The 24,864-nt window shown below is 46.5% G+C and overlaps 3 protein-coding genes across 4 annotated transcripts; all 3 read right to left on the bottom strand.

Annotated features, from left to right (window-relative positions):
• Positions 1–104: 104 nt before the first annotated feature.
• On the bottom strand, positions 105–8,317 carry GLUL (glutamate-ammonia ligase). Of its 2 annotated transcripts, none has more exons than XM_012639993.1 (7): positions 8,099–8,317; positions 5,190–5,368; positions 3,695–3,856; positions 2,020–2,166; positions 1,543–1,670; positions 1,142–1,341; positions 105–547 (listed from the first exon to the last, which is right to left on the bottom strand). In XM_012639993.1, the coding sequence occupies exons 2-7, from the start codon at positions 5,353–5,355 to the stop codon at positions 229–231; spliced, it is 1,122 nt and encodes a 373-aa protein (XP_012495447.1). In that variant the 5' UTR covers positions 5,356–5,368; positions 8,099–8,317; the 3' UTR covers positions 105–228. The 2 variants fall into 2 exon arrangements, with proteins under 2 accessions (XP_012495447.1, XP_012495445.1); XM_012639991.1 differs by lacking the exon at positions 8,099–8,317 and adding an exon at positions 6,905–7,321 and having other exon boundaries at positions 107–547.
• A 6,909-nt stretch (positions 8,318–15,226) lies between these two features.
• LOC105806787 (transmembrane epididymal protein 1-like) lies at positions 15,227–15,982 on the bottom strand. The gene has a single exon (XM_012639990.1). The coding sequence runs from the start codon at positions 15,980–15,982 to the stop codon at positions 15,227–15,229; it is 756 nt and encodes a 251-aa protein (XP_012495444.1).
• A 5,825-nt stretch (positions 15,983–21,807) lies between these two features.
• Positions 21,808–22,626, bottom strand: LOC105806771 (transmembrane epididymal protein 1-like). The gene has a single exon (XM_012639972.1). It carries the CDS (start codon positions 22,624–22,626, stop codon positions 21,808–21,810), a length of 819 nt encoding a protein of 272 aa, XP_012495426.1.
• Positions 22,627–24,864: the final 2,238 nt, after the last annotated feature.

The following is a 24,864-nucleotide window of genomic DNA, read 5'->3' as shown; positions in this document are numbered from 1 at the left end:
GCACTAGAAAGCTTCTGTGATAGGGAAAAAAGGAGGGTGGGTGCAAAGAGATTAAGAACTTGACCCCTCTATCTTAGCCAAAGAAAGCAAGATTAACTGGGCACAAGGAATAAAAAAAGACCTTGATATTCCACCCTTTGAGTTATAATTGGGGCGACAGGGAGAGGGGGAAGATTTGGAGTGGGATGGAGAACCAGGGGGGGCTCAACAGCTGCAAGTCTAGTCCACTTAGTTTTTGTACTGGAAGGGCTCTTCGCCAGTTTCATTGAGAAGACATGTGCGGATGAGGGCTTCTGTCACCGAAAACGGGTCGCAGTTGGCAGAGGGACGACGGTCTTCAAAGTAGCCCTTCTTCTCCTGGCCGACAGACCGGGGAATGCGGATGCTGGCGCTACGGTTGGCTACGCCAGCAGAAAAGTCGTTGATGTTGGAGGTTTCGTGGAATCCAGTTAGGCGCCGGGCATTGTCCAGGCCCCCCTTGGGATCGTAGGCGCGGATGTGGTACTGGTGCCGCTTGCTTAGTTTCTCGATGGCCTCCTCAATGTACCTAGAGGAAAAAGAAAAGATGGAGGTCTGGCCTTGTCACAAGGAAACAAACATGCCCTTTAGGGCAGCAGCAGGTATGGACCTGAGAATGAAGTCCACCAAAACACGGCCCCAGTGGAACAAATATTCCACGAGTAGCGACTCTGCCTTGTTACCCGAGTCCTAGCACTCAGAATAGTGCCTGACAAGCAGTAGAGAGTCAGCAGTTAAATAAAAAGATCCTAATCACCTGAAAACTTTCTCTCACTCATAAGCATTAAGATTATCCACATGCCTGTACTGTTACTAATTTAGTTACATTTTTAAACGCACGAATCTATTCGTCCACTTTTCCCTGTACCACCATAGATATGTGTTAACTTTAGAGTAGACTTGGTACTTTTCAAATGGGAACAAAATGGTAGGATTAGCAAATGTCTGAAACCAAGTGTCGAGAGCTGAGGGGTATGTCTAGACTGAGGAGTTCAGCTTACTCATCCCTGATACAAAGATTTGGCAAGTCATCTTGCAAAGGAGACTCTGCTGAGATTGGTAACTGTCTTCCCAAGCTTTCTGTCACAGGAGGACAAAGCTGGCCCCGGAAGAAGGCACTCACTTCAGACCGTTCTCCTCCCGCATGGCCTCGGTGCTGAAGTTGGTGTGGCAGCCGGCACCATTCCAGTTCCCAGGAATGGGCTTAGGATCGAAGGTTGCTATCACTCCAAAGTCTTCACACACACGATGCAAGATGAAACGAGCCACCCAGAGATGATCTCCCATGTTGATTCCTTCACAGGGTCCAATCTGGAATTCCCACTAGAAAGAACGGCAAGATTGGTCTTCAAAACAAAGCCAAGCGCTCGCCCCAACTCAGAAGCTCCTAAACCTGCTGTCTTCTCTCACCTCTACTCGAATCCATTCTCAGGTTTTGGGTTAGTGGTGTATCAGCAGGCCTTGCTAGCCAAAGTCCTCATTTGCCTACTCACCCTTCTTTCAGAGGCAGGGAAGGATGCTTACCTGGGCAGGCATGGCCTCGGCATTAGTCCCCGCGATCTTGACTCCAGCATACAAGCAGGCTCGGTAATGAGCCTCCACGATATCCCTGCCGTAGGCTCTGTCTGCTCCCACACCACAGTAATATGGACCTGGAGAAGCATAAACACAAACTGGTGAGAGTCAGGAAATCCAGAAAAATCCCAATGTCAGAAATCAGAAGGCCCTTAACACTTGCTCGAGTCACATCCCTGCCTTCACCTCCATCGGAGGGTGGAGAATGCAGGGGGCTCCTCTTCACCACTGCTTCAGTGGAGCCAAAGGCTGCCCCCTCAGTCCTTACTTTACACATCTACGTCCATTTCTGGATTTGGATAACGTGAGAGCTGTTATATCATTTCAGCCAGTCTCTGCATCTCCATTCAGACGGAGTTACTCCCATCTCTGGACAGTTAAAGACTTGGAGAAGCGTAGTTTTACCTCTAGCCCAAGGAGACTTACCCTGGGGCCCAGGGAAGCCGTTGGAAGGCCAGCCAAAGGGGTGCCCATCTGTCCCCATGAGAGTATATTCCTGCTCCATTCCAAACCAGGGGTGCTGGTTGCTCACCATGTCCATTATCCGTTTACAGGTGTGCCTCAAATTGGTCTCTAGAAAAAAACAAAAGTCAACATGCCATCGGGAACCTAAGGACGCATGCTGAATCACAGTGTCGATGGGAAAATATCCTCAGACTCCATGTGGCTGAGGTGTGCATTATAGGCTGAACTGACCTAGCATAAACCTTTTTGTGTCCCATCACTGTTAAGTTGGAAAAACGGGAGAAGCTGTTGTTATACATTTATAGGGAAACTCTGAAACACATCAGTTATAATTAAACTCAGTTACAACCAAGTCACATGGCAGAAGGTTCAGCACAGAGCAAGTGTTCACCTTATCTGCGTGCTGGCCACCTCCCAAGCACCAAATGCCAGGCTCTTAACCCTCTATTCACAAAGCAGCTGCTTCTAGCTGTCAGACTTTTTCCTAGTTTCTTAGGCATTTAGAGCCAAATCTAATTTTTATTGGGACTCATCTGTCCATTAGAGGGCTTACATTCCAGGTGCGATTAAGTGCCAAGTTATATAGCATTGGCTGGTGCAGAAAAAAACGAGATGAGCTCAACTGGAAACAATTCCAAGCTAGAAAGGAACCTTAAAACAGACAACTGACTGCTTAATTATGTCTCAGGAACCATTTTAAGACCTTTCTTTTAAAAACATACAACAAAACACTCAACTGAGTCCTCACAACAACACTGAGGTGGGTATTATAAGTCTACATTTTTACAGATGAGAACACGAGGCTCAGAAATGTCATGCTAGGTAACGTGCCCAGGTTATGGGGCAAGCAGCAGAGCCAGGACACCCGTGGTCATCCTGGCCTCAGGGCCCATGCCCTTTACACCACGATGATACTGCCCTCAAAACAAACGTCCAAATTCACTAAATCTCACTGGCAGTGTAGCAAGAGACTTCAGCTGGGTTTAAAAAGATGACTGGCTGAAAACTGGGAACAGGTATGTCAGGGCTCCCATGGTACTTTGTGCTGTTACAGCAAATCCCAGGGCAAACGTGACAGTGAACCAAGATGCTCATACTTAATAGTCAGTGGATAAAAAAACAAAATAAGCTGTCTGGAATGAAAAGGTAACCAATATTTGATGTATAATTGTTCCAAATGATTTGCACATAATAACTCATTCAACTTAATGAGATGGGTTTTATTTTCCCCATTTTAAAAAATCAAGGGAATGGATGTATGGGAATAATATTTTGCCCAAATTTGCAGGCAGTTAAGCAGCAGATCCAGGATTCAAACCCAACATTCAGGCTCCAGAATCCAGGTTCTTAAATCCACAGGCAGGAAGACTGTCCGTGAGGACTCCACCAGCAAACATATTTAGAAGAATTCAATGCCTTTTTATGCAAGCAGTGGAGGAGACCAGAGAAGGATGGGCCATACTGTCTCTTCCTCAACGAGGAGTTCAAGATGGAGAGGCGAATACCTAATCCTCTACGTTCTAAAAACAGTTCTGAAATAGCTTAGCCTTCCCAATACTGATTTCAGAATGTCTTCTCCCTCCCTCCACAGCATTCATGGAATGAAGCAGGGGCCTTCCTACCATCCTATACACACCTGCGGGCTTTCGATTATACTTGAAAACTTCACACAACACCAGCTTGTTGGGGTCCTTGCGGAAGGGGTCCCGAAACATGGCAGCAGGCACGAGATACATGTCGCTGTTGGAGCCTTCAGACTGTAAAGTACTAGAGCCATCAAAATTCCACTCGGGCAACTCTGGGGTAAAAAAAGAAGGGAAATTAAAAATGTACAGAAGTTTCCCAGGCAATGCAAAGACAGCCAGCCCCTCACTCACCTTTCCATCTTTAAAGATCTCTTTTCTCTTTTCTAGGAAGCCAGTAAGGCATAAACGCCACCATTAATATGTAAACCTTGAAGTCTGTACTTAATCCTACAGTCCAGTCCTTCCTATCTGAGTTCTAAGTAAGACCACTGCATCACTTCCTTAAAAGAAAGGACAGTCACAAGAACCTAAGGACATTTCCTCCCTAAATATCCTACTGTAGGCCAAGAGACAAACTGAGGTATTCTGTTATTACTACTGGCAAGTCAGCATTTAAAATACTGAGATGGGGAAGATTCTGAGCCTTCCACTGGGCCATCTGTATTGCTTCCTTCTCTTACTCCCCCACCGTGTCTATGCACTGTTCTGGCTCAAGTTGCGTCCTTATTTTACAGGGGGAACTGACAACTAGCAGGATCACTTATGCAAGAATGCACGCTTATCACTTATCCACTTCTCCTGATATGTTTTCAAGGTTGGTTTGTCTCTACAGCTCACTGAGTTCTCTGAAGACGGACCAGACTCACCTTGCATCCCCAGTACCTGTTCGGTATCTGCCACATAGCAAGTACACAATACAGGCTTTCTATTATCATTCATTCACCCAAACATGAACATCATCAGAAAAGTAAGCTATCCTAAGGTAGGTAGGAGGCACTATTTCCCTCTAGGCCCTCTTCAGAAAGGGGATGGCTATAGCTTGTTCTAGACTGAAAAACGAAGGTCACAACTATAGTATAGTAGCAGCTCCTGGAAGGATCAACAATCAGATGGTTTAAGAATTTCCAAGAGTGGCAACAACTAAAACCCAGTCCCATCTGGAAACCACTTTAGAACATTTGTCTTGCATCTAGAAACCCCGTGACACGAGTATTAAACAGAGTTTTCAAAAATTCCGTAAACTAGATGCATATTCAGGTTAGAGCAGTGGTTTTCAAGCTGGGTTCCTGAGGGGGGTCTTAGAGCCAGCTAAGTAGGGATGGCCAAGTCAACAAGTCTCCAAGAATCCTCCCAACGCTCCACACACCAGACTTAGTTTTTCTTCAATATACTGGCTTACATGCAAGATTCCACTTTAATAAAGGGCTCCATTGTTGCTATGCTTTGAGGCAGTGTAGGGGCTTAATGGCGATTGAATGTGAAGTCCGAAAAGCCCTGCCTTAGAAAAGCTTTACCAATGAAATAAAGAGGCCTAATCCAGTGGCTCGGTCTAAGGCTGCCACCGCCCACTCTCACGCTGCTCCCCTCCCGCATCACCCGGCTCACCTTCCACACACTTGGGCTCACAGTCCAGGGTGCGGGTCTTGCAGCGCAGTCCTTCTCCAGTCCCATCGATCCAGATATACATGGCTTGGACTTTCTCTCCCTGAGGCAGGGACATATACACCTGCTTGATGCCTTTGTTTAAGTGGGAACTTGCTGAGGTGGCCATGGTGGAAGGTGTTCTAGGGAGAAAAATAATAATATTATTAACGCCCACTCCGAACGGTTCCCCTGGAGGAATGGTGCAAGAGACATAATTGAAGCAAAAAGCCAAGTGGAAGTGGTGAGCTCTTGCTCTTCGGAAGTCAACACACCTAAAGTTATAAATAGTTATTCGCTCTGCTTTTAGGGAGATTAAAGTTTTATATTACACAAATATCTCCTTATAATAGGCTGTAAAAATCTGATCACCTTTTGAGGTAATTAAAGCAGATGTCTGCTGAAGAAAAGATCAAGCCCTTGGGAGTAACTCTTGAGGGCTCTCTGCATCCTGAGCTCAGAGACTGAAGTTCCATAGCTCCTACACATTCCAGAATTCACACTTCTGAGGACTCAGCTCTATCCCCTCAGTGTAGCTGAGGCAGCAGAATTTTTTTTTTTTAGTATTAAGCTACCAAGAGAATACAAAAGTTCAGAAATAGCAAATTTACAAAACGTACCTTCTCCCAACACAAGTAAAATCCAGCCACAGAAAGGCTTGGCTGCTGTGGTTTTTGTTTTGAGTTTTCTCTTTGCCTTTCATCTTAGTTGTGGTCTTAATGGAGACTTACTCCCTCCCCACACACCTTTCCCCAAAAAATCCCCAACCCCTTTTCGTTTTGGGGTTGAACCCTGTTTCCAGGCTTTAAAAGGTTGGGGGTTTCTTAAAAGGACTTGCTTTTTTTCCCTTCCCCAGGTTGGGGGGAAAAAAAAAACAGCTGATAAGTCAGATTTTAAGACGCACGCGGCCATAATTTTCATTGGTCTGACGCAAAATTCTCACTTAAGATAGGCTCAGATCTAAGTGTGACAATGACAATATTCTTAGATTCCGCTAGAGAACTTTTCAAGTAATTAAGAAATTCCCACTTCCAAATCAAAAAAACTCTGAGATTTCAAAAGCTGAGGTATGCTAAAAACTGCAAGCAACTACCACAAAACCTCTGAAAGAAAAACTCTTAAAGCACACCAGCCTCAACACAAGAGGAAACGTTGTACCTCTCCGCCCTCCCTCTGTGGCCCGGGGTGGCTGGAAAAGGAACACATTGTTCTCCTCCGACGACTTAAGTACAGAGGCAAAGTTTCTATGGGCAACCATCCATGTTTGCCCAGCTGAAAACATAACTGCTTTACCCTCCGACGGCCTCACCCTTCCCCTTGGGGAAAAGGAGAACCTCCTCCGTCAAGTCCTATTAAAGGACCAATCCGTCCGCCTACAGTGTCTAGAAGACTTGGTCAAATCCCACCCCCCATTCCCATCCCCCTTCAGCTCCCACCCAATCTCTCAGCTTTCCTCTCCAACCTGTTACACCTCCAGCATCACGCCACACTCTCTCAAGCCTCAGTTCCGGATCTCCTGCTCTTTTCCACGAGCTGGGTGCCACCAGCCTAGTGCACTATACCAACGGTACCGCCGCAGTGCCAAGTGTTATGTGGGGGGAATGCATTCTGAAGTTTTCAGCAGTTTTTGTTTGCAGCTGCCACCGGCTCCGGGGTTGTCCGCCCTGCCCCTCACTCACCCCAGCCACATAAGGTCAAGCGTAGCGTTGGGGTTGCCCTCTCTAGCCCTCCTCTTTTTAGAGTGGCGTTCGCGCCTCTCCGCTTGTTCAGACTCTCGCCTCTCCTCTGGTTCGGACTCCGGCTGGTCCAAGCACCGGAGCTTTCTGGGCGAGGGCGACGGAGAGGGGGATAGTGAGCGGTCGGACCGGGAGGTGCAGCAATTGGCAGGCTGGTGGGTTGAGGTCTTTATCTTGGGTCGCGGTTTGTCCCCGGAGTTCACCGAGTAGGCGACGAAACCGAAGCAGTTGGAGGGGGACCCCGAAGGCCGTGACTCCCCGTCCTCTTCATCTTCTTTCGTTGCTTTCTTCGTGGATTTGCGGCCGGGGGAGGATCCCCCCTTCCCGCCCCCGGGGCAGTTGGGATAATCCACTTTGAGAACAGCCCCTTCCCGCGGAAATTGCCCGAAAGTCGGCGCCCCGCCCCTCGGGCCCGGATCTCAGGGCCTCACCGAGGGGTCCATTCCCTGCCGCCCAGGAGCTGGGGTGGGGCGGGGAGAGTGGGGGGGTCCGCGGGAGGGACCGCGCGCGGCTACTGCCTCGGCGCGGCCCGGCCTCTCCCCAGGCGGCCACGCCGAGGCCCGGGCTCTCCATTGTTCGGTCACACTGGAAGGCCGCCGCGACCCCCTGGCAGGAGCCGGGCGCGCAAACAACGCTCATGGTTACTCGCTTCAACCCGGGCGTCTAAAAGGTTGCCAATACCTGGACGACTACCCAAGACGCGCCGCCGCGGAGGAAGGGCGCGAGGGGCTCGAGCCTATCAAGCGTCGGGTGTGCGCTCCCGCAGGGGATGACACAGGCACTCCACCCACCACGCAAAAGCCACCGCAAGCCCAGGGCGCCGGGAGCGTCGAGCGGCCTCCAGGGGCGGCGCTTTGGGCAGCAAGTAGCGAAAAGATCAAAACAACTCCCCCCGCCCTCCCCGGAGCCTGGCCACGGGCGCGCCCCACCGTTGCCAACAGGGACTGCAAAGACTCCCGGGCGGTGAAGCACGCGGCAAACGCGAGCGTGCCCGACACGGGCCGGGGAGGCCGAAGTGTAGACCTGGGGACCGTGGTTGGAGGGGTGGCCGAACCGAGCCGAAAGAAAGGCCGGGGCGCCGCAGCTCGGGAGGCGGCGCGGGCCACTTCGGCGCGATCGGGCCAGCCAGGCGCTTACCTGGGCGGCGAGCAGGCAGGCAGGCGGGCGGGCGGGCAGGCCGCGAGAGCGAGGCGCGGAGAGAGGCGAGGAGGCCGGTGTGCTGCTCAAATACTCCACTCTTCTCCCATTCTCGGCTCTGCAGGGCCGCCTCCCGCTCCGCACCCTTTATCCGCGGCCTGGGGCCGCCCCCGGCGCCCTGATTGGCTCCCAGCGGCCTGGAGCCCGGGCCGATCAGCTGATGCGCTCCCGGGCCCCGCGGCCATTGGGCGCGGAGTCGTGCGGGCGCCGCCGGGGTGGGGGCGAGCGAGCCTGGCAAAGAAAGAAAGAGAAAGGGGCGTGGGGGAGGGGCCGGGCGGCCTGGGGGAGGGATGAGAGGGGGAGGGGAGGGGCAGGCGGGTGGGCTGGCTGCGTGCGGAGGGGCGAGTTCCTGTGGGGAAGGGAAGCCTCCGCCTGCCGCCCACCCGCCTGGTGGGGTCCCCGCCGCCCCCCAGCCCGAGGTCCTGAGGCTCCCAGAAAAGCGCCCATGCCCCGCCTTCACGGTGAATAGTTGCAGGGAGAGCTCCCTGTGGAAATCTGGAACCAGGGAAACCGAATTTTGCCTTTTGTTGTGAGAGACCCCCCCTCCGCCACGCCCCGCGTTTCGCCCCCGGCGCGCTCGGGTTAAGTTTGAAGGGGAGCACGGGGCGCGGGAGCCGGGAGCCCCGGGCTGGCCTCGGCCAGGGCGGCGGCGCTCGGGAGACAGGCCTGGGTTCCCAAAGCCTGGAGGAGCCCCCTCCCCGGCTGTCGTAGTGGGTTTGGGGAAGTGAACAGAACTCTTCGACTTCACATTTTTAATCAGAATGCTGTGTTTCTCTAATTCCACAGAAAGGATTCCGGAGGGCGGTAGAAACAAAATCCGGAGACCTGATATCGCCTGTCACAGACCTTAGGCAAGTCTTTCAGTCTCTCCGGGCCCACGTTTGCTCATCTGCAACATAAAGCCGCCATCAAAGGGTGACCTTTAGAGCCTCCCACCAGAGGTGAAGTTGTGTGTGCAAACTGCCCCAGGGGCAGCTGAAAGCGAAGTGGAGGTCTTGGCATACTCCCTTAGAAGCCCAGGGTTCCTTGAGGATTTAAAAATTCCTCAAACAAATTCTCTCTGGTTTTGCCTATTAAAGTGTGGCTTTTAAGTCTGGAAAATGAGAAAACCTCTTTCTTCTCTCAGCCTTGCTGTGATAGTTGGGAAAATGTATATGTGAACACAATCTTGAAATGGGTGTTTGCCAACAGATGCACAATAATTATGTGTATGTATGGAGATACAACATAAATAAATATACACATATGTATGTAGCTGTCAGTGCTATTACTTGATCATTCTATTTTTAGTGCCTGAAATCCACCTGATGGTGTCTAGCCTTTATTACATCTCTCAGGAGCCCCCGGTCTTTGAGACTCTTGAGATTTTTCTGTTTGAAGACTAAGAATTCATGCTTGCAGTGCAATTGGAAAAGAAAGGGAAGAAGTTTGTTCTGGTTATGTTTTGTACCACAAATATGGGAAAGAAATGTTGCCAGTGACCACACACACATAACTTGGCTTCCTTAGTCAACATCGCTTTCCTTTAAAGAGTGTCTAACACTCTAGTGCTTTCAAATGACAGATGCAGTGTTCGCCTCAAGTGGAGGTTTTTGGTGTGTTTCTGACTGGTGGCAGTTTGGACTGGGTAAGGTGCCTTGCAAATTCCTTGTTAAATTACAGTGCTGCACGTTGAAGCATTATAATATGGTGGTTAAAGGCAGGGCTTCAGGTCAGACAAACCAAGGTTCAATTCCCAATTTTACCTCTTACCAGCTTTGTGTTAGCCAAGATTCTTAGCCACATGAAGCCTCAGTTTCTGTGCCTATAAAATACGGGTAATCATAGCTATCTTTTTATAAAAGGATTAATTGTGATAGCACATGCAAAAGAGATTAGGGTAGTATCTGAAAGGTAGTAAATGTTTAGGAAACAGTAATTATGGCTATTATAGGCCAAGATAATCTGAAGAGACTGTATTCTTTTCCCATAGCAACTCATTCGGTACAACTTTCTGACTCAGTGGTAATGCTCCACCATTAGTCTTATGAAAATGGGCTTAGGCCTGGTAACGGAGTGAGTTGTCTTCATTTCTTTCTGCAAAATCTTAAGTTTAAATGGTTGAAGAGGGGGAGTAGAAGAGAAAAATGATCTTTTTGTTTTAAAAGATATTCATTTCCAGATGCCAAACTATCAAAGCATAAACTAGAGCCTTCGACTGCACTCCCCACCAGCACCAGCAACAGGGATGGCAAGCGTAACAGAAATGGAATAGTGAGGTGCAAACTCAGTTTTTAAGCTTATGGTATTTCTGCCCTTTGAGTACCTGCTGCCCTTGCTAGGTATCTTGACCTCCTTGAGCAGTTTGTTTATCTCCATATCCCCCAATAGTGTCTAGGGTGAGTGTTCAGTAAATGTTTGTTGACCACACAAAATGACAGCGGCGCCATCAAGGGAATATGTGCTTTGAGCTGCTTTTCTGAGAATGGAAATAGATTTGCTTTGATCCGTTCATGTGACCAGGGGCATGCTTTGTAAGGGTTAGGAACGTAATCCAATGACCACGGACTCTTTCGGGAGTGAACAGAGGCCTTATCCTCCTAGGTCAGCCCCACATTTCCTTGGGGACCCCGATGAATCCAAGGACTGAGCAGGGAAGCTTAAGAGTATATGATGGAAGAAAAAGCAGAAGAAAGTCCTTTAACCGGTTCACCCCCAGAAATCCAGATTGTAATTTTAGAGAAGTTATAAGTAGAACTGCCTCTTTTCATCCAGTTTGACTTTGCTGTGTCTGCTGTCCTTTATTCTCATTCCCCTTCTTCCCTAAATTGCCACCCACCCCCATTCCCCACTCCCTCCCTAAAAAGAGCATTAGAATGCTTGAACCCATGAACTTTCCTATCTCTAGGTACACTCAGTATTAAAGCCGACAGGGGCTTCTATTGCATGTGCTTTGAAGTCAGGTTTTTCCTCTCTTTGTGTTGCTATGTCCAAGGGGTGGGTGGAGTGGGAGAGCAACATTACAGGTAAAGATTTTGTTTCAAATCTGCAGAAATAGCCCAGGACTAGAAGCGTTTCTTCTGTGTTGTTCCGCTGCCTGAACTACAGGCAGAGCAAGATGTATTAATATAGTCCCATCTTGTCTTAGGTGGGCTATACCTGTGAGTTCTCCTCACAGCTTCTTTCTCTCTCCTTTAAAGGATCCATTCTCACTCTGCAGGTACGAAGTCCTTAACCTGGTGATCTGAGAGTGCCCATATGATTGTCTTACACTCATTAGACACAAAAGTTAGGGTAGGGCTCAAACAGACCCAAACCTTCAACCCTAACATGCTGTTTAGGAATTGGCGTTTTCCTTATATAGACATGATTTCAACAGGCATCCAGCGAAACCTTTAAATCATGCCAAAGAGATAAAACTGAGACCCAACCCAGAATTGTAAACTATTCTTTTTATTATTATTATTTAATAAACCAACACCAATTCTTTCCAAAAGAACAGACCATAGTAGAATCCTAAACCAAAACAAGAAAAGAAACGAAAACGAAGAAAAGCAGCAACTCTGGAAGTTGATGGCATTCTTCTTTTTTTTTTTTCCCCTCCCTCCCACCTGTGTTGATGGCATTATTCTTAAATCATATTTTGGGGAGAAGCTGTGGTTGGCCAAGCTTTCAAATTCCACTTTATACAGTTAGAGTAGGTTATACTTCAGCTCAGTAACTAACACTGAGCATGGAGGAATTGCTCTTCATATTCTTTGTTTGACATTTTTCACCTCAGGAGAGGAAATTGGAAGTTCAAGACTCAGTCATATCTCTTACAGCCTGATTTGGGTTTTGTTGAATGCCTGCTGTTATCACTGAAATGTAGGAACACTCCGTTTCCCAAGGTGTGTGTTATGACTGAAGGGTTCGGTCTGTTTGAGGTGTGCCCCAAATCTTGTCTGGAATATGGAACTACTTAGAAGGCTGGGAAGAATCAAGTTCATCTTCACTAACAACATGGGAAAATAAGAAAATTAAAGCAACACAATTCTAAAATTAAGTCTTCACATCATTCTAAAAGATGAGACCTAGATAACTTGTAGTAACTGGCCGAAAGCCATGTTAGGGCAGTATTTTACAGCCTAACGTGCTTCCAAGGTGCCATTCCTTTGAGAACGCTTTTCTGTTCTCCTTCCTTCAGTCTCCTCAGTCTGTGGGTGATGTGTTCCTGGGCCACCACCTCTAAAATACTAAAATGTCTACAGCAGCCACCGAGGAAAGTACAGAGTACAGGGCCAACCAGCTTTCCCCTGAATCCCACATAAGGGCTTACCCATCGACTTCTGTAGAGCTGACTTTCAATATGTATTTTCTTTGTGAATTAACTAAATTACCAGAAAAACAATGCTGTATGGCAGGTTCTTTTTGAAGGACTGTTTGGAGATTGTTTTGCATATCTAATACACTGTCCCTGGTTTCATTGTTTGCTGAATCTGGGATTTTAGTAGATAACGTTTGTTCTTTATTCTCAATGCATATACAGATCTACCTTTGCCCTCTCGATTGATTGGAACATTACCGAAGCTAATTAAAAAGTTTAGGGACTTAAGACTTCTAACCAAAAAATTATTTGGATCAGAGTGTGTCCTTTAGTTATTTCTTTCCCCAAAGAAATCCTCAAGTGAGTCCACAGCTCTTCCTCCCCTCCCCCCCAATCCTATTAGTTGATTTGGATCCCTGTTTATTTCACGTTCACATGCCAAATTTTAACGGGACACAAACAGCCCTAGGGTGCGTTTTCTGGATGCTTGGGCAATACTTGTCTGCTTCTGTATTTTTCCTGCCCATCTCTCCCCTCCCCCACTTCTTTTGAACCGGTTGTTGAGAGACTTGTTTACTGGGATTGGAGAGCCAGAGACTTGGCCAGGGCGATGTGAGCATAGTGCCCTCTGGTGGAATTTTGTGAAAATTACAACCCCCCCCAAACCTTAAGTGTTTGGGAGGTTTTTTCTTGATTGGCCTTCATGGGGAGGGCCATTCTGTTACATCCTAAATATAGTAAGCTGGTAACATGCAAATTTGTTGCCTACACTGGATATTTGAGAGCTATTATGTTGGGGCTATCGCTTGATTACTAGAGGTTTATCATTATAAAATTAGGCTTCAAATGACTGGAAATGGGCAGCTGTGTGTTTGTGCTTTTTCGTCACCTGCCGTCAACGTGGAAGAGGGGGGAAGAGAAAAGGAAAGCTGCCAAAGAAAAGTCACTGAAAGGAGTCTAGGAACCAAGAGTAAACGGGAAGTGGCAAGGATCAGCAGAATTGGTCACAAACAAGTCTGATCCTCAGCCCTCACTTGGATCTGAGCCCAGAAATGTAAGACAGAGCCAGAAGTTTGGAGTCTGCCAGGTTCTCACCCGCTAGGAGAGATGGGGGTTGGGATGGGGGGGCAGAAAGTGTAGCATAAACACACCTTGTAGAGGGCCTAGGGTCATGACACTGTGCTGCTTGCTCCACCTGGGCCTTCTGGCTGGCTTTTTTTCTTTTTTCTTTTTTTAAAATTTCATTTTGAGGATCACTCCCTTCTGTGTTGCCAGTAGCAAAATCACTGTGGCCGGGAGGACACAGTCATGGGCTTCCGTCCGATGCACCTGCACTTGAATTCCTGTCTTGCCTCGAATCGGCTGTGAGACTTGGGCAAGTCAACCTGCTGGAGTCCCAGTTTTCTGGAGGTTCCTTATAGAAACACTTGTGAGGATTAAAAAATAATCACAGAGTAAACGATTCAGAACCAAGCTACTGAATTTTATTGTGGCCAAGAACGAGGAAGAGAGTGGACCTATTACTAAGGAAGATGACTCAGTATTTAGGACTGTTGGTCTTGCCCGGAGGCACACAAAACCTCTGACCTGTCTGGCAACACATTTAGAAGAAACAGGGGCAAGGAGAGATTCTAGAAGCAAATAAGCCTTTATTAAGCGGCGACTAGGGCATATAGTGGCAGCATACATATGAAACTATGTAACTTGGGTATGGCAAAATCTTTACTCTTTAGGAGCCTGTGCATGAGTTGGCGAGGACAAATCTTTGTAAGGGAAATGATTTCAGAAACAGCACAAAGCAAAACGTATCACCTGTATGGGCAAAATAATAGGGCAGATTTAATATAAGTTCCTAAGTGTTCCAAAACAAAGGAGTAGATAAGAGTTCTTGGAGAAGGCCGCCTTGGGGGTATTCAGTAGGGTGGAGGGAGCGGTGGGTTCTATACTGGGTATCTAATAACATGGTAAAAATGCAATTGTGGGATAGCTTTCTGTGACAGGCAAGGGAAATATTTGCAAAGACCCAAGGATAGGATCTAAAAAATTGCATGCACAAGGATGGCGATGGTGAAAAAGGTACACTTTGCCTAGAGTGAGAGTAATAAAATGTGAAGTTGGGAAAGTACTGAGCATCTGAATTCTATAAAAATTTAAGTTATGGAAATTTGATACGTCATTAAGATACGTGAAAAGTCTCACATATTTATAGGTAGGTGAAAAGTCTTACATATTTATATATGTAAAATTGAAATGAAGTCCATCCTTAAAAGTTGGGGGGAGAAGGGGAGACAAAAAGAGCATAATTTCAACTCGTATAAATTAACTATAAATTTTGTTATGCTACTTCTACATGGTGGCACCACTTTGGTGAACACATAAAAGTATCCACTTTTCTTTATCAGGATGAGACTTGAATGGTTTCAGTTTTGAATTGTGAGAAATCTTTATTCAGGTAAAAGGCAATCCCTTGTGCCTGCAGAAGCAGCTGGTGACAGCATGACTGCTTGACTCTACTCTTCCCCCCAAAAGCCCTTCCTTCTCTTCCATTCTTTCCTCCCATGCCTTTTCTTGCACGTTAATCTATATCTCTGGTCCTCTTCCCTCCCTCCCCCCAAATCCAATCAGCACCTCTTTCTCAGGCACCTTTCTCCTCAACTCCTTGGCAATTAGAGGCTCAGGAACAGGAAATGCATCAGCAGATGGGGACCCGCTGCTGTCCTTAGGGCCATTACCTTCTCTGGGGAAGACGGGGTACACTATGTGTGGGCATCGTAGGCCCTGTCTCAGGGGGAGCTCTGTGAAAGGAAGAGAGCCTGGTCATCTTTCTCTGCCTGCTCCACTTCCTGCAGCAACCTGTAGAGGGTTCCTGGAGTGCTTGTGTGATATGGAGCTTCTTTGGATGTCATCAGCTTCAACCTGGGACTGTAACAACGATGCCAAAAAAAGGAGAAGCCATAGATTCCCAAGAGGCATGAGGCATTGATCATCAAATGCCAGCAGAAGAAGGTGGTGATAAACATGATGTCACTGATGTCATCGTCCTGCCATGGGTAGCCGGAGACTGGTCTGAATAGAATAAAGCCCGCCTGCATCAGCCAGGAGCCCATCATCAGAAACAGAAAGGTCTCCGTCACCCAGAGGTGAAACGTGTCGGGAGCCCACAGCTCTGCGGTCAGCACCAGCACCAGCAGGAACACCACCAGCATGAGCAGAGAGTGGACTTGCAGCTCCACCCCTTCTGAGTCTTTAACATGTGACACCATCAGCAGCAGGAGCTCGTAGAAGCTCAGGACCAGGGTTCCTTTTTCCAGGACCACACACCTCTGAGGGAGAACGTTCCTGCTCATGAAGTCTACACAGCCATTGAGGGTGAGGAGGATGAACATGGTGAGGTGCTGCCACTCTTTGGGGTACATAAACCTTGGTGGCAGCTCCCTGTTCATCAGTATTAGGCCTCCTTTAATGCAGCTGATCTCATAAGCTATCAAGAGGGAGCCAGCCACCATCTTCAGCAAACCTCCGTAGGACATATTCCACATCCTGGCCCATCTTCCCTTATTCCTGGTAGGGCACAAAGGATACAGGAGAGAGTCATTGAATATTACAGCCTTGGAGACCACTATTGCCTGATACAGTCCATATAAGAACAGAAGAAGCCCTGGATAGACATGACCTATAAAGGTTCCCATTGAACTGCAGCTCTGTCTAAAGAAGGAAAAAAGCTCGAGTTTCAGGCAAGGCTGCACCTGGGGCCACTTCAAATTCTGGGTTTGGAAAGAACTGCCTGCCACCTACTTTTATCGTCTCACCCCACCTACTATTAACCCACAGAGAGGAAATGTTTCTCTAGAAAAGCCTACACACATGGTGGGATATGGCTCTATTATTCTAACCCATCTGGTACACTGGGAACTAACTGGCTTCTGCCAAAAAAGGAAGTAGGTAAACAGTTTTCGGGGATCCTCTTCCAGCCCTTGAGGTGCTTCTGGTCACATTTGTCCCCTATCCCCCACAGCTTCCTTCGTCCTGTCCAGCACAGTGCTCAGAGGAGAGAAGGAGAGACAAATGGAGTGGGTTACCATGGTGTCCAGAGAAAATGTTGCCACTTGTAAATTCTTGAATGCCCCTCAGTACCTCTTGGTCACAACTTTGATTCAATTGTAATGTCTGGATACATAATTGTGAACATTTGGATTCGTGACCATATAATACATATTAAGCGCCTGTCTGGCTTTTTCTGTTTTTCTTTGCTAGACACATCGTGAAGGCCACCAAGAAATCTCTCTTCACCCCTGCCCTTACCCTGTCACATCAACCCGACCACCACCACTTCGACATCTCTGCTGGCCATAAGATGTATCTGAAAAGCCACCTTTTGATATTGATTTCAGGGGCTGTGGTGATTTTGTAGCGTGTCAGTGGAACTAAGCTAGAACCTTGTTTCCCAGAGTTGCCCTCCCTACCTGGGTCCAAGTCAGGCTTGGCTACACGTGGAATTTTCACGGGAATCTGAAGGTGGAAGTGAAGCAGCCACCAAGTACACTGTGGAAGTGTGGCAAGCCCACTGTGGCTCATCTGTTCCACCTTGGACCTGCTGGCTCACCCCTGAAGTGAACAGCGGCCAGGCTTACAGCTCCCCCAACTCATCTCGGTGGGAAGGGCACCAGCTTCTTCTACAGGGTGCCTGCCATTGAGGAATGAGGTGGGCAGAGGAAGACACGGGCTCCAGTTTGTGCTGGTAATTTCAGTTTGTCCCTGCTCTTCCCTACTTCATGTAATAGATTTCTTCCTGACTGCTGCCACAGTGACCTGCCTGCCATGACCTCAGGACCCCCACACAGCAGAGAGGCAATAGCCTTCCTTAGGGTAGGTCACTGGATCCCACAAATGTGTAAGATCTTCTTTCTACGAGACATTTATATCCCACATCGCTCATTCTGTATCACTCTGATTCCGTGATCCACCCCGAAGTGATGCAAGGAATTAAGCTGTAGTCCTTAAAATGTAGATACCACTGAGAGGACAAACTCCAGTGAGCTGGTATTAGACATTTATATTTTCATGTGAAAGAGCGCATCAGCTTCACATCCCAATTATTCACTTAATGAGTGTCTGCTGCGCTTGGCCAGACAGAGTTCCAGGGACTGGATTACAGCAAGGTGAGCATAAGGCAGAGGGGATGGCGGTGAGAAGCTACAGGGAATGTGAGACATCCCTGGACACACAGATGGCTCTGGGCATGTTGCAGAGGGAACCTGGAGTAGGAATTTCTCTGAAGCTGATGGGCGTGTTGAGGGGAGAGGAGGAAGGCCCTCAGTACAGGAGCCTTGGTGACTTCAGTCTTCTGCGTAATCCTCTGTGCTCACTGTACAAGCAGTGCGGTGGGGCAGAGAGGCAGCTTCTGTGTGCTGACAGCGCCCCCAGTGGGGAGGAGGAGAGCTGACACCCCTAGGCTCAACACTGCCTCTGAGCCCTCATTCCCATCCAAATACCTGCTGTTTCTCAAGCCCACTCAATGCCAGAAAAATTAAACGACTTTCTCTGCTCTCGAGGATGACAGTATTTCAGATCGCTTCTTGTTATTGGGAGATTTTGCGGAGTTGGGGAGTTGAGTGTCAAGGCAAGTTAGAAACAGCAAGCTTAATTCTGCTTTCTGAAGGAATCTACTTTGCTTATGGAATTTTAAATTTTGGCCTTTTTAGTCATTTCATGCATAGTCATTGTAGAAAAATCATGTAGACTATACAAGCAAAAAAGAACATTAAAAAATCATATGTAATCTCACAAGCTGGAGGTGACAGTTGCCACCGGTGAGGTGTAGAGACACAGTTTTAAGAAGGTGTCATGAAGAAGTAGAAAATACATTGACTGGAAGTCGGAATCTGGATTCTAGTCCCAGTTCTCTGTTGATTTGCTGAATGTTCTACCTTTATGTAAAAAAGTGATTGTTGGACTTAATTTTCCGGAAAGTGAAATCACAAAGGCAAGGATATTGCTATACAGAGTGAGCATATTTATATCCTGTCCCTTTCTGCCTTTTGGTGAAATATTAAAATTCCTGGAAGGCACTGTGGAGCTGAATGCTCAGAGGAAGGAAGTTCAAAGGGAAAACTGAGAGTGACACTGCTGAAAAGAATCAGGGACGAGAGACCCCCAGGGACCCTCCTTGGCTCTTGGATTTGCTGTGGGAGAAGTACAATGTCCATTGCTCCTGTGGGTATCAGCAGGGTTGGGCCAGGGGGTCCGTGGCCTGCAGGCCTCAAGAAGAGCTGCATTTGTCACTCTTAATTTTGTTTCTAGTGCCTTGGAACTGTGGCCCATGTGCGGGGGGAGCAGCAGAGCTTAGTCCAGCTCCCACCCTCATTTCTGCAGCTGTTCCTGGCAGCTGTGATCGGGCACCGGTGGTCAGGAGAGGAGGGAGAACAGCAACACCGACCCAACAGCAATGGGAAGTGGAATGTGGCACGGATGCAGGACATGGAGCCCACTTGCGGTCCCCTGTGGGGTGCTCAGGCCCCTGTTTTGGCCGGACATCAGGGCACATATTGTTCATTGAAACATGAACATCCTGATGCCAGGACTTTGAAGATAGGAATCGCCCATCCCAAACCTGACACGGCCCACAAGCAGTTGAGCAAGAAGCCAAAGATGGTGAATGATTAGCAGAAGTGGCAGACAGCTCCAGAGTCTGTGGACATGGAAGACCTGGAAAAGTGTTTCAGGGGGAAATATCAGCTTGACCATGGGAGCCCACGGAGGTCCTTCATGGCCTGGCTGCTCCACGGTGAGACTTCCCCAGACCTGCCCACCCCCATTACTGCAAATTCCCAAGGGGCCTAGGCATAGCCACTGCCACTTGTCTGGCATCATGCAAGCTAGAGTGAGCAAGGTCATCAGGAGTCCAGTCACAACTTGAATTTTCTACCTGCCATGGATCCTGCTGAGTGCCTCAAGGCCTGGAAAGAAGTGTATGATAGAGTTCTTACCCTCAGAGAACTTACAATTTAGCTCTACGTTTACACACATGCACACACACACACACACAGGCACATGCACACACACACTAGAGTACTATTTACGCTACCTCAGTCCCATAGAAACATAACGCCACATATGTGAATTTAAGTTTTCCAATGGCCACATTAAATAAGTAAAATCAATTTTAATGAGATCTTATAGTAGTATTTAATTCAATGTATCCAAAATAATATTTTCACATGTAATTAATATAAAAATTATGAATGAAGAATTGTAAATTCTATATTTCATATAGACTTAGTCTATATTTTATACTTACAGCACATCTCAATTCAGACAAGCCATATAACAGTGGTTAATACCCACATGTCATTAATAGCTACCATATTACATTGGCCAGTTTTGGACAGTATACGATGACATGTTGAGGGAAATACATATTTTAAAGTTTTAGTGAAAAAACCTTTCATTGAAGAGATAGAAGATTTGTCGGAAATAGCGTCTAGAGAGCAACACTGTAAACTTCTTAACGACTGTGAGATGTTAGTATGCTACTTTCCAAAAGTTAAATTAATAACTCCTTTCTAAATAGGAGGGACAGCTTCACAATCATTAACAAGTGCAACTCACCTTGCTGCCAGTCTGAATACACCCCAGGAGAGAGAAGGCCAGAAGGCTGGGGGCTTGAGAAGCTCACACAGATAGTGGATCTGTGGAAATAAACCCATCAGCCTCTGCACACCCAGGGGAGCTGGGGGTAGAGACCCAAGCTATGATGTACACATATTCTTTAGGAAGCCTGGGAATAATTACACTGTTCTATTCATGCACACAGGGTTTCCTTGTCACCTATTTTCTGTCCATCTTGTTTTTTGAATCAGTCACACCTCTCTTCTCTGCAGAGAAGTCAGTGGAGGCCAGACAACAGAAGCAAGGGCATGATGGTCAGACCTGCCAGCTCAGGATCCTGTCCTGTTTCTGACCAGCCATAAATCTTTAGGCAAATTCACCTGTTGAAGTCTTCAGGTTTTCATATGTAAAATGGAGAGTTCTGGAAAGCCAACAAGGCATACCCCATACAGGTAAAGTTAAAGATGATATACAGAGTGAGCAATTCTTAATAAGTCAGTGGAATTTCATTTACACACAGTTCTGCTGCTTATATGATTCAGGCGTTAGAATGTTGATGTCTCTCTAAGAGTTCACAGACCAGTCAGACACTGCATTAGAAGAGACAGGAAAAGGAGACTGGAAGCAAATGTACCTTTATTAAGTATCAACTATGTGGAAGACCATGTTCTATTCTTCTGGAAGATGCAAAGAAAATTAGATAACTAGGATATGATAAATTCCCTGCTCTTAAAGGAGCCTACTTTTAGTTGGTGAGGGGAAACCTCCCCAAGAGAAACAATATGAGATACAGAACAAAGAATGTATCAGTGGCATGGGCAAAATAACAAAGCAGATTCAGATGAGTTGCTGAAGAGCTCCAGACCCAAGGAGTATATGAGAATTTTCTGGAGGAGGACTTCTTGGTGGGACCAGTGCAAGGGGATTCAAAGCTGGGTATAAGATGACACTGTGTAGTAAAACTGTGAGTGCCAGGGGGTTTTGTGTAGAATATAGTAAATGGGACCTAGGAAATTGCCTGTGAGTGTAATGGCACAGTGGTTTAACAAGTGGTTAAACAAGTAGTTAATCACTTTGCTTTGGCTGGAGTAGAGGTCAGGAATAAGAAATGTGGTGGCATTTTCTGAAAATTTGATTTATGGAAATTTGAAAAGCTGCTATAAAGTTTTAATTCTCACTTTATGTGCAAAATATGCAACTATGCTAATCCACACAAATTAAATGCCTATATGTGTGCATATGTATGTGGGATTCTTTTAATTTCAAGCAGGTGGGTAAGTGCATTGTACTATAGCAGTTATGCTGTTTCCTCATATTGATGTCACTTTAGTTGGCCAACAGAAGTACTGACAATTGCAATTTTCTTTGGTGAGAAGTCTTTATTTCTCCAGTAAAAACCTGGAGAGGCAGCTGGTGACAGCATTGCTGCTGGACTCTGTGTGTCTCTCAACAAAGGCCTCCTTTCTATTGTTCTCTCCCCACCAGGGCTATTTTTGTACACATACCTACTCCCTTGGGCCTCTTCCTGCTCTCCCACTTCCTGCCATCCACATAATCCCACCCATGTCCCTTTCTTAGGTTCTGCTCTCCCTCCACAGCAACTAGAGATTTAGTGACAGGGACAACACTTGGGACCAGCTGCTGTCCTGCAAGGCCATTACCTTCACTGGGGACCAAAAATGGTGCCATGCACATGGCTGAGAGAACCCACAGGGGAAGATGGGGTGCACTATGTGCGGGCATTGTAGGCCCTCTCTCAGGTGGAGCTCGTTGAAAGGAGAGCCTGGTCATCTTTCTCTGACTGCTCCACTTCCTGCAGCAACCTGTAGAGGGGTCCTGGAGTGCTTGTGTGATATGGAGCTTCTTTGGATGTCATCAGCTTCAACTTGGGACTGTAACAACGATGCCAAAAAAAGGAGAAGCCATAGATTCCCAACAGGCAAGAGGCGTTGATCATCAAATGCCAGCAGAAGAAGGTGGTGACAAACATGATGTCATTGATGTCATCGTCCTGCCATGGGTAGCCAGAGACTGGTCTGTATAGAATAAAGCCCACCTGCATCAGCCAGGAGCCCACCATCAGAATGAGAAAGGTCTCCATCACCAAGAGGTGAAACATGTCAGGAGCCCACAGCTCTGCGGTCAGCACCAGCATCAGCAGAAACACCACCAGGATGAGCAGAGAGTGGACTTGCAGCTCCACCCCCGATGAACCCTGAAGATGTGACACCATCAGCAGCAGGAGCTCGTAGAAGCTCAAAACCAAGGTTCCTTTTTCCAGGACCACACACCGATGAGGTAGCAAGTTCTTGCTCATGACATCTACACAGCCATTGAGGATGAGGAGGATGAACATGATGAGGTGCTGCCACTCTTTGGGGTACATAAACCTTGGTGGCACCTGTTTGCTCATCAGCACCATCCCATCATCAAGACAAAAGACCACATAAGCCGTTAAGATGGAGCCGGTCACTATCTTCAACCAGCCTCCATAGGATACTTTCCACAGCCTGGCCCATCTTGTCTTATTTTTGGGAAGGCATGAAGGATACACAAGAGAGTCTTTAAATATCATGTCCCTGAAGATCACTGTTGCTTGATACAGTCCATAAGAGAACAGATATAACCCTGGGTAAAAATGACCATTGAACTTCCCCATGAAATTAGAGGTCTGTCTGACTAAGGAGTGAAGAACAAAACTCAAGACCTCTCTGCCCTCCTCTCCCTCATGGGCTTCTCACGTTTTGGGCTATATATACAGAGCTAACTTCTACTTACGTTTATCATCTTCCTCTACCCACTGCTCTCCCACACAATGAAAAGTTCTGGATAGGAGCCGAGGCTGTTGGTGAAGTGGGTCTCATTATTCCATTCCATTGTAGCACACTGGGAACTAACTGACTTCAAAGGAGGAAGGTAAATACTTTTTAGCATGCACCTGTGGGAATGTGTGCTTTTGGACCCTTGAGGAGCTTCTGGTCACCCTTCTCCCTCTCTCTCATGGCTTGCTTCCTTCTGCTCCTGTCCAGTGCTCAGAGGAGAAGGGGAGAGGTGCCTGAGCATGGAGATTATTCAGAGGAGACTCAGGATACCCACAAATTTTTGTGCATCCTTACTCATATATTGGGTCATACACTAAGAGCAAATATTTTTCTTCCTGGACATAAACTTTTATAAACATTTGGGTGTGTGCTCATATGTATAGATACTGAGTTCCTACTTGACCTCTTCATTCTTTTGTAACAGATATAGAAAGCTTCTCACCTGCTCCCAATTCTCTCTCCACTGGACAGTAAAAGAACCTGAAAAGCTACCTTTTGAGATCAATTTTGGGATGTTAATTTCTTATTAAAATGCAGATATATTGAGACAAGTAAATCCAATGAGCTACTTATATTTCAATGTGAATCAACTCCTCAACTTTATTCTCTCTTTAATTATCATGTGCTATATGTCTAATACATAGAGGCAGAAAGAGTCCTAGACACTGGGTGATAGCCAGCTGCATAGGAGGGATTGTACCCAAGGCAAGAGTCTTCATTTATTTTTTTTAATAAAAGTTATATATATAGTAATTCCCCCTTATCCAAGAGGGATACTTTCCAAAATCCCCAGTGGATGACTGAAACCATGAATAGTTCTGAACCCTATATATACTATGCTTTTTCCTATATGTACATACCTATGATAAAGTTTAATTTATGGATTAGACACAGTAAGAGATTAACAATAAAAACTAATAATAACATAGAACAATTATAACAACATAGTGTAATAAGGTTATGTGAATGTGGTTTCCCTCTCTCTTTCTCAAAATACTGTAATATTTTTGGACTATAGTTAACCACAGTTAATGGAAACCAAAGAAAGTAAAACTATGGATAAAGGAGGACTACTACACTGAAGGTGTACAACCTATTGTTTTGACACACAGTGAAGCTAATTAACGTATCTATCACCTCACATAGTTAGGTGGCAAGAACACTTAAGATCTACTCCCTTAGCACATTTTAAGTTTCCAATACAGTATTATCAACAATAATCATCATGCTGTATGTTCACTTTCTAGAACTGATCCATCCTACATGACTGAAACTTTGTACCTTTTGGACAACATCTCCCAATTTCCCCCACCCCTACCCTACTAACCACCATTCATTCTACTCTTTGTTTCTATGAATTCAACTTTTTTAGATTTCACATATAAGTGAGATCATGCATTATTTTTCTTTGTGTCTCTGGGTTACTTCACTTAGCATAATGGCCTCCAGGTTCATCCATGTTGTTGCAAATGGTAGGATCTCCTTCTTTTTAATGGTTGAATAATATACCATTGTGTGTATATATACACATCACAGTTTCTTTATCTATTCATCTTCTGATGGACATTTAGGTTGTTTCCATATCTTCGTTATTGTGAATAATACTGCAATGAAAATGAGAGTACAGATATCTCCAAGATACTGATTTCATTTCCTTTGACTATATACCCAGAAGTGGGATTGCTGGATCATATAGTAGCCCTATTTTTAATTTTTTTTTTTTTTTTATTTTGAGACAGAGTCTTGCTTCGTTGCCCGGGCTAGAGTGAGTGCCATGGTGTCAGCCTAGCTCACAGCAACCTCGAATTCCAGGGCTCAAGCAATCCTGCCTCAGCCTCCCGAGTAGCTGGACTACAGACATGGGCCACCATGCCCAGCTAATTTTTTCTGTATATATATATTTTTAGTTGTCCAGATCATTTCTTTCTATTTTTTAGTAGAGACGGGGTCTCGCTCTTGCTCAGGCTGGTCTCGAACTCCTGAGCTTGAGC

This window comes from Propithecus coquereli, unplaced genomic scaffold, assembly GCF_000956105.1.
Source record: "Propithecus coquereli isolate 6110/MARCELLA unplaced genomic scaffold, Pcoq_1.0 Scaffold146, whole genome shotgun sequence".
Classification (NCBI taxonomy): Eukaryota; Metazoa; Chordata; class Mammalia; order Primates; family Indriidae; genus Propithecus; species Propithecus coquereli.
The sequence above is the reverse complement of the archived record's forward strand: the minus strand, read 5'-3'. Positions and strand labels throughout refer to the sequence as shown.

What these genes read in the sequence shown, in the direction of transcription:
- LOC105806787 (XM_012639990.1), bottom strand. Translation starts at nt 15,982, where the DNA reads ATGTGGAATATGTCCTACGGAGGTTTGCTGAAGATGGTGGCTGGCTCC.
- LOC105806771 (XM_012639972.1), bottom strand. Translation starts at nt 22,626, where the DNA reads ATGATATTTAAAGACTCTCTTGTGTATCCTTCATGCCTTCCCAAAAAT.
- GLUL (XM_012639991.1), bottom strand. An exon ending in TGAGCCCAAGTGTGTGGAAG is followed by an intron (nt 3,857 to 5,189) that starts GTGAGCCGGGTG and finishes TTTTTACCCCAG; the next exon opens with AGTTGCCCGAGTGGAATTTT. An exon ending in CGGCTTCCCTGGGCCCCAGG is followed by an intron (nt 1,671 to 2,019) that starts GTAAGTCTCCTT and finishes ATGCTTCTCCAG; the next exon opens with GTCCATATTACTGTGGTGTG.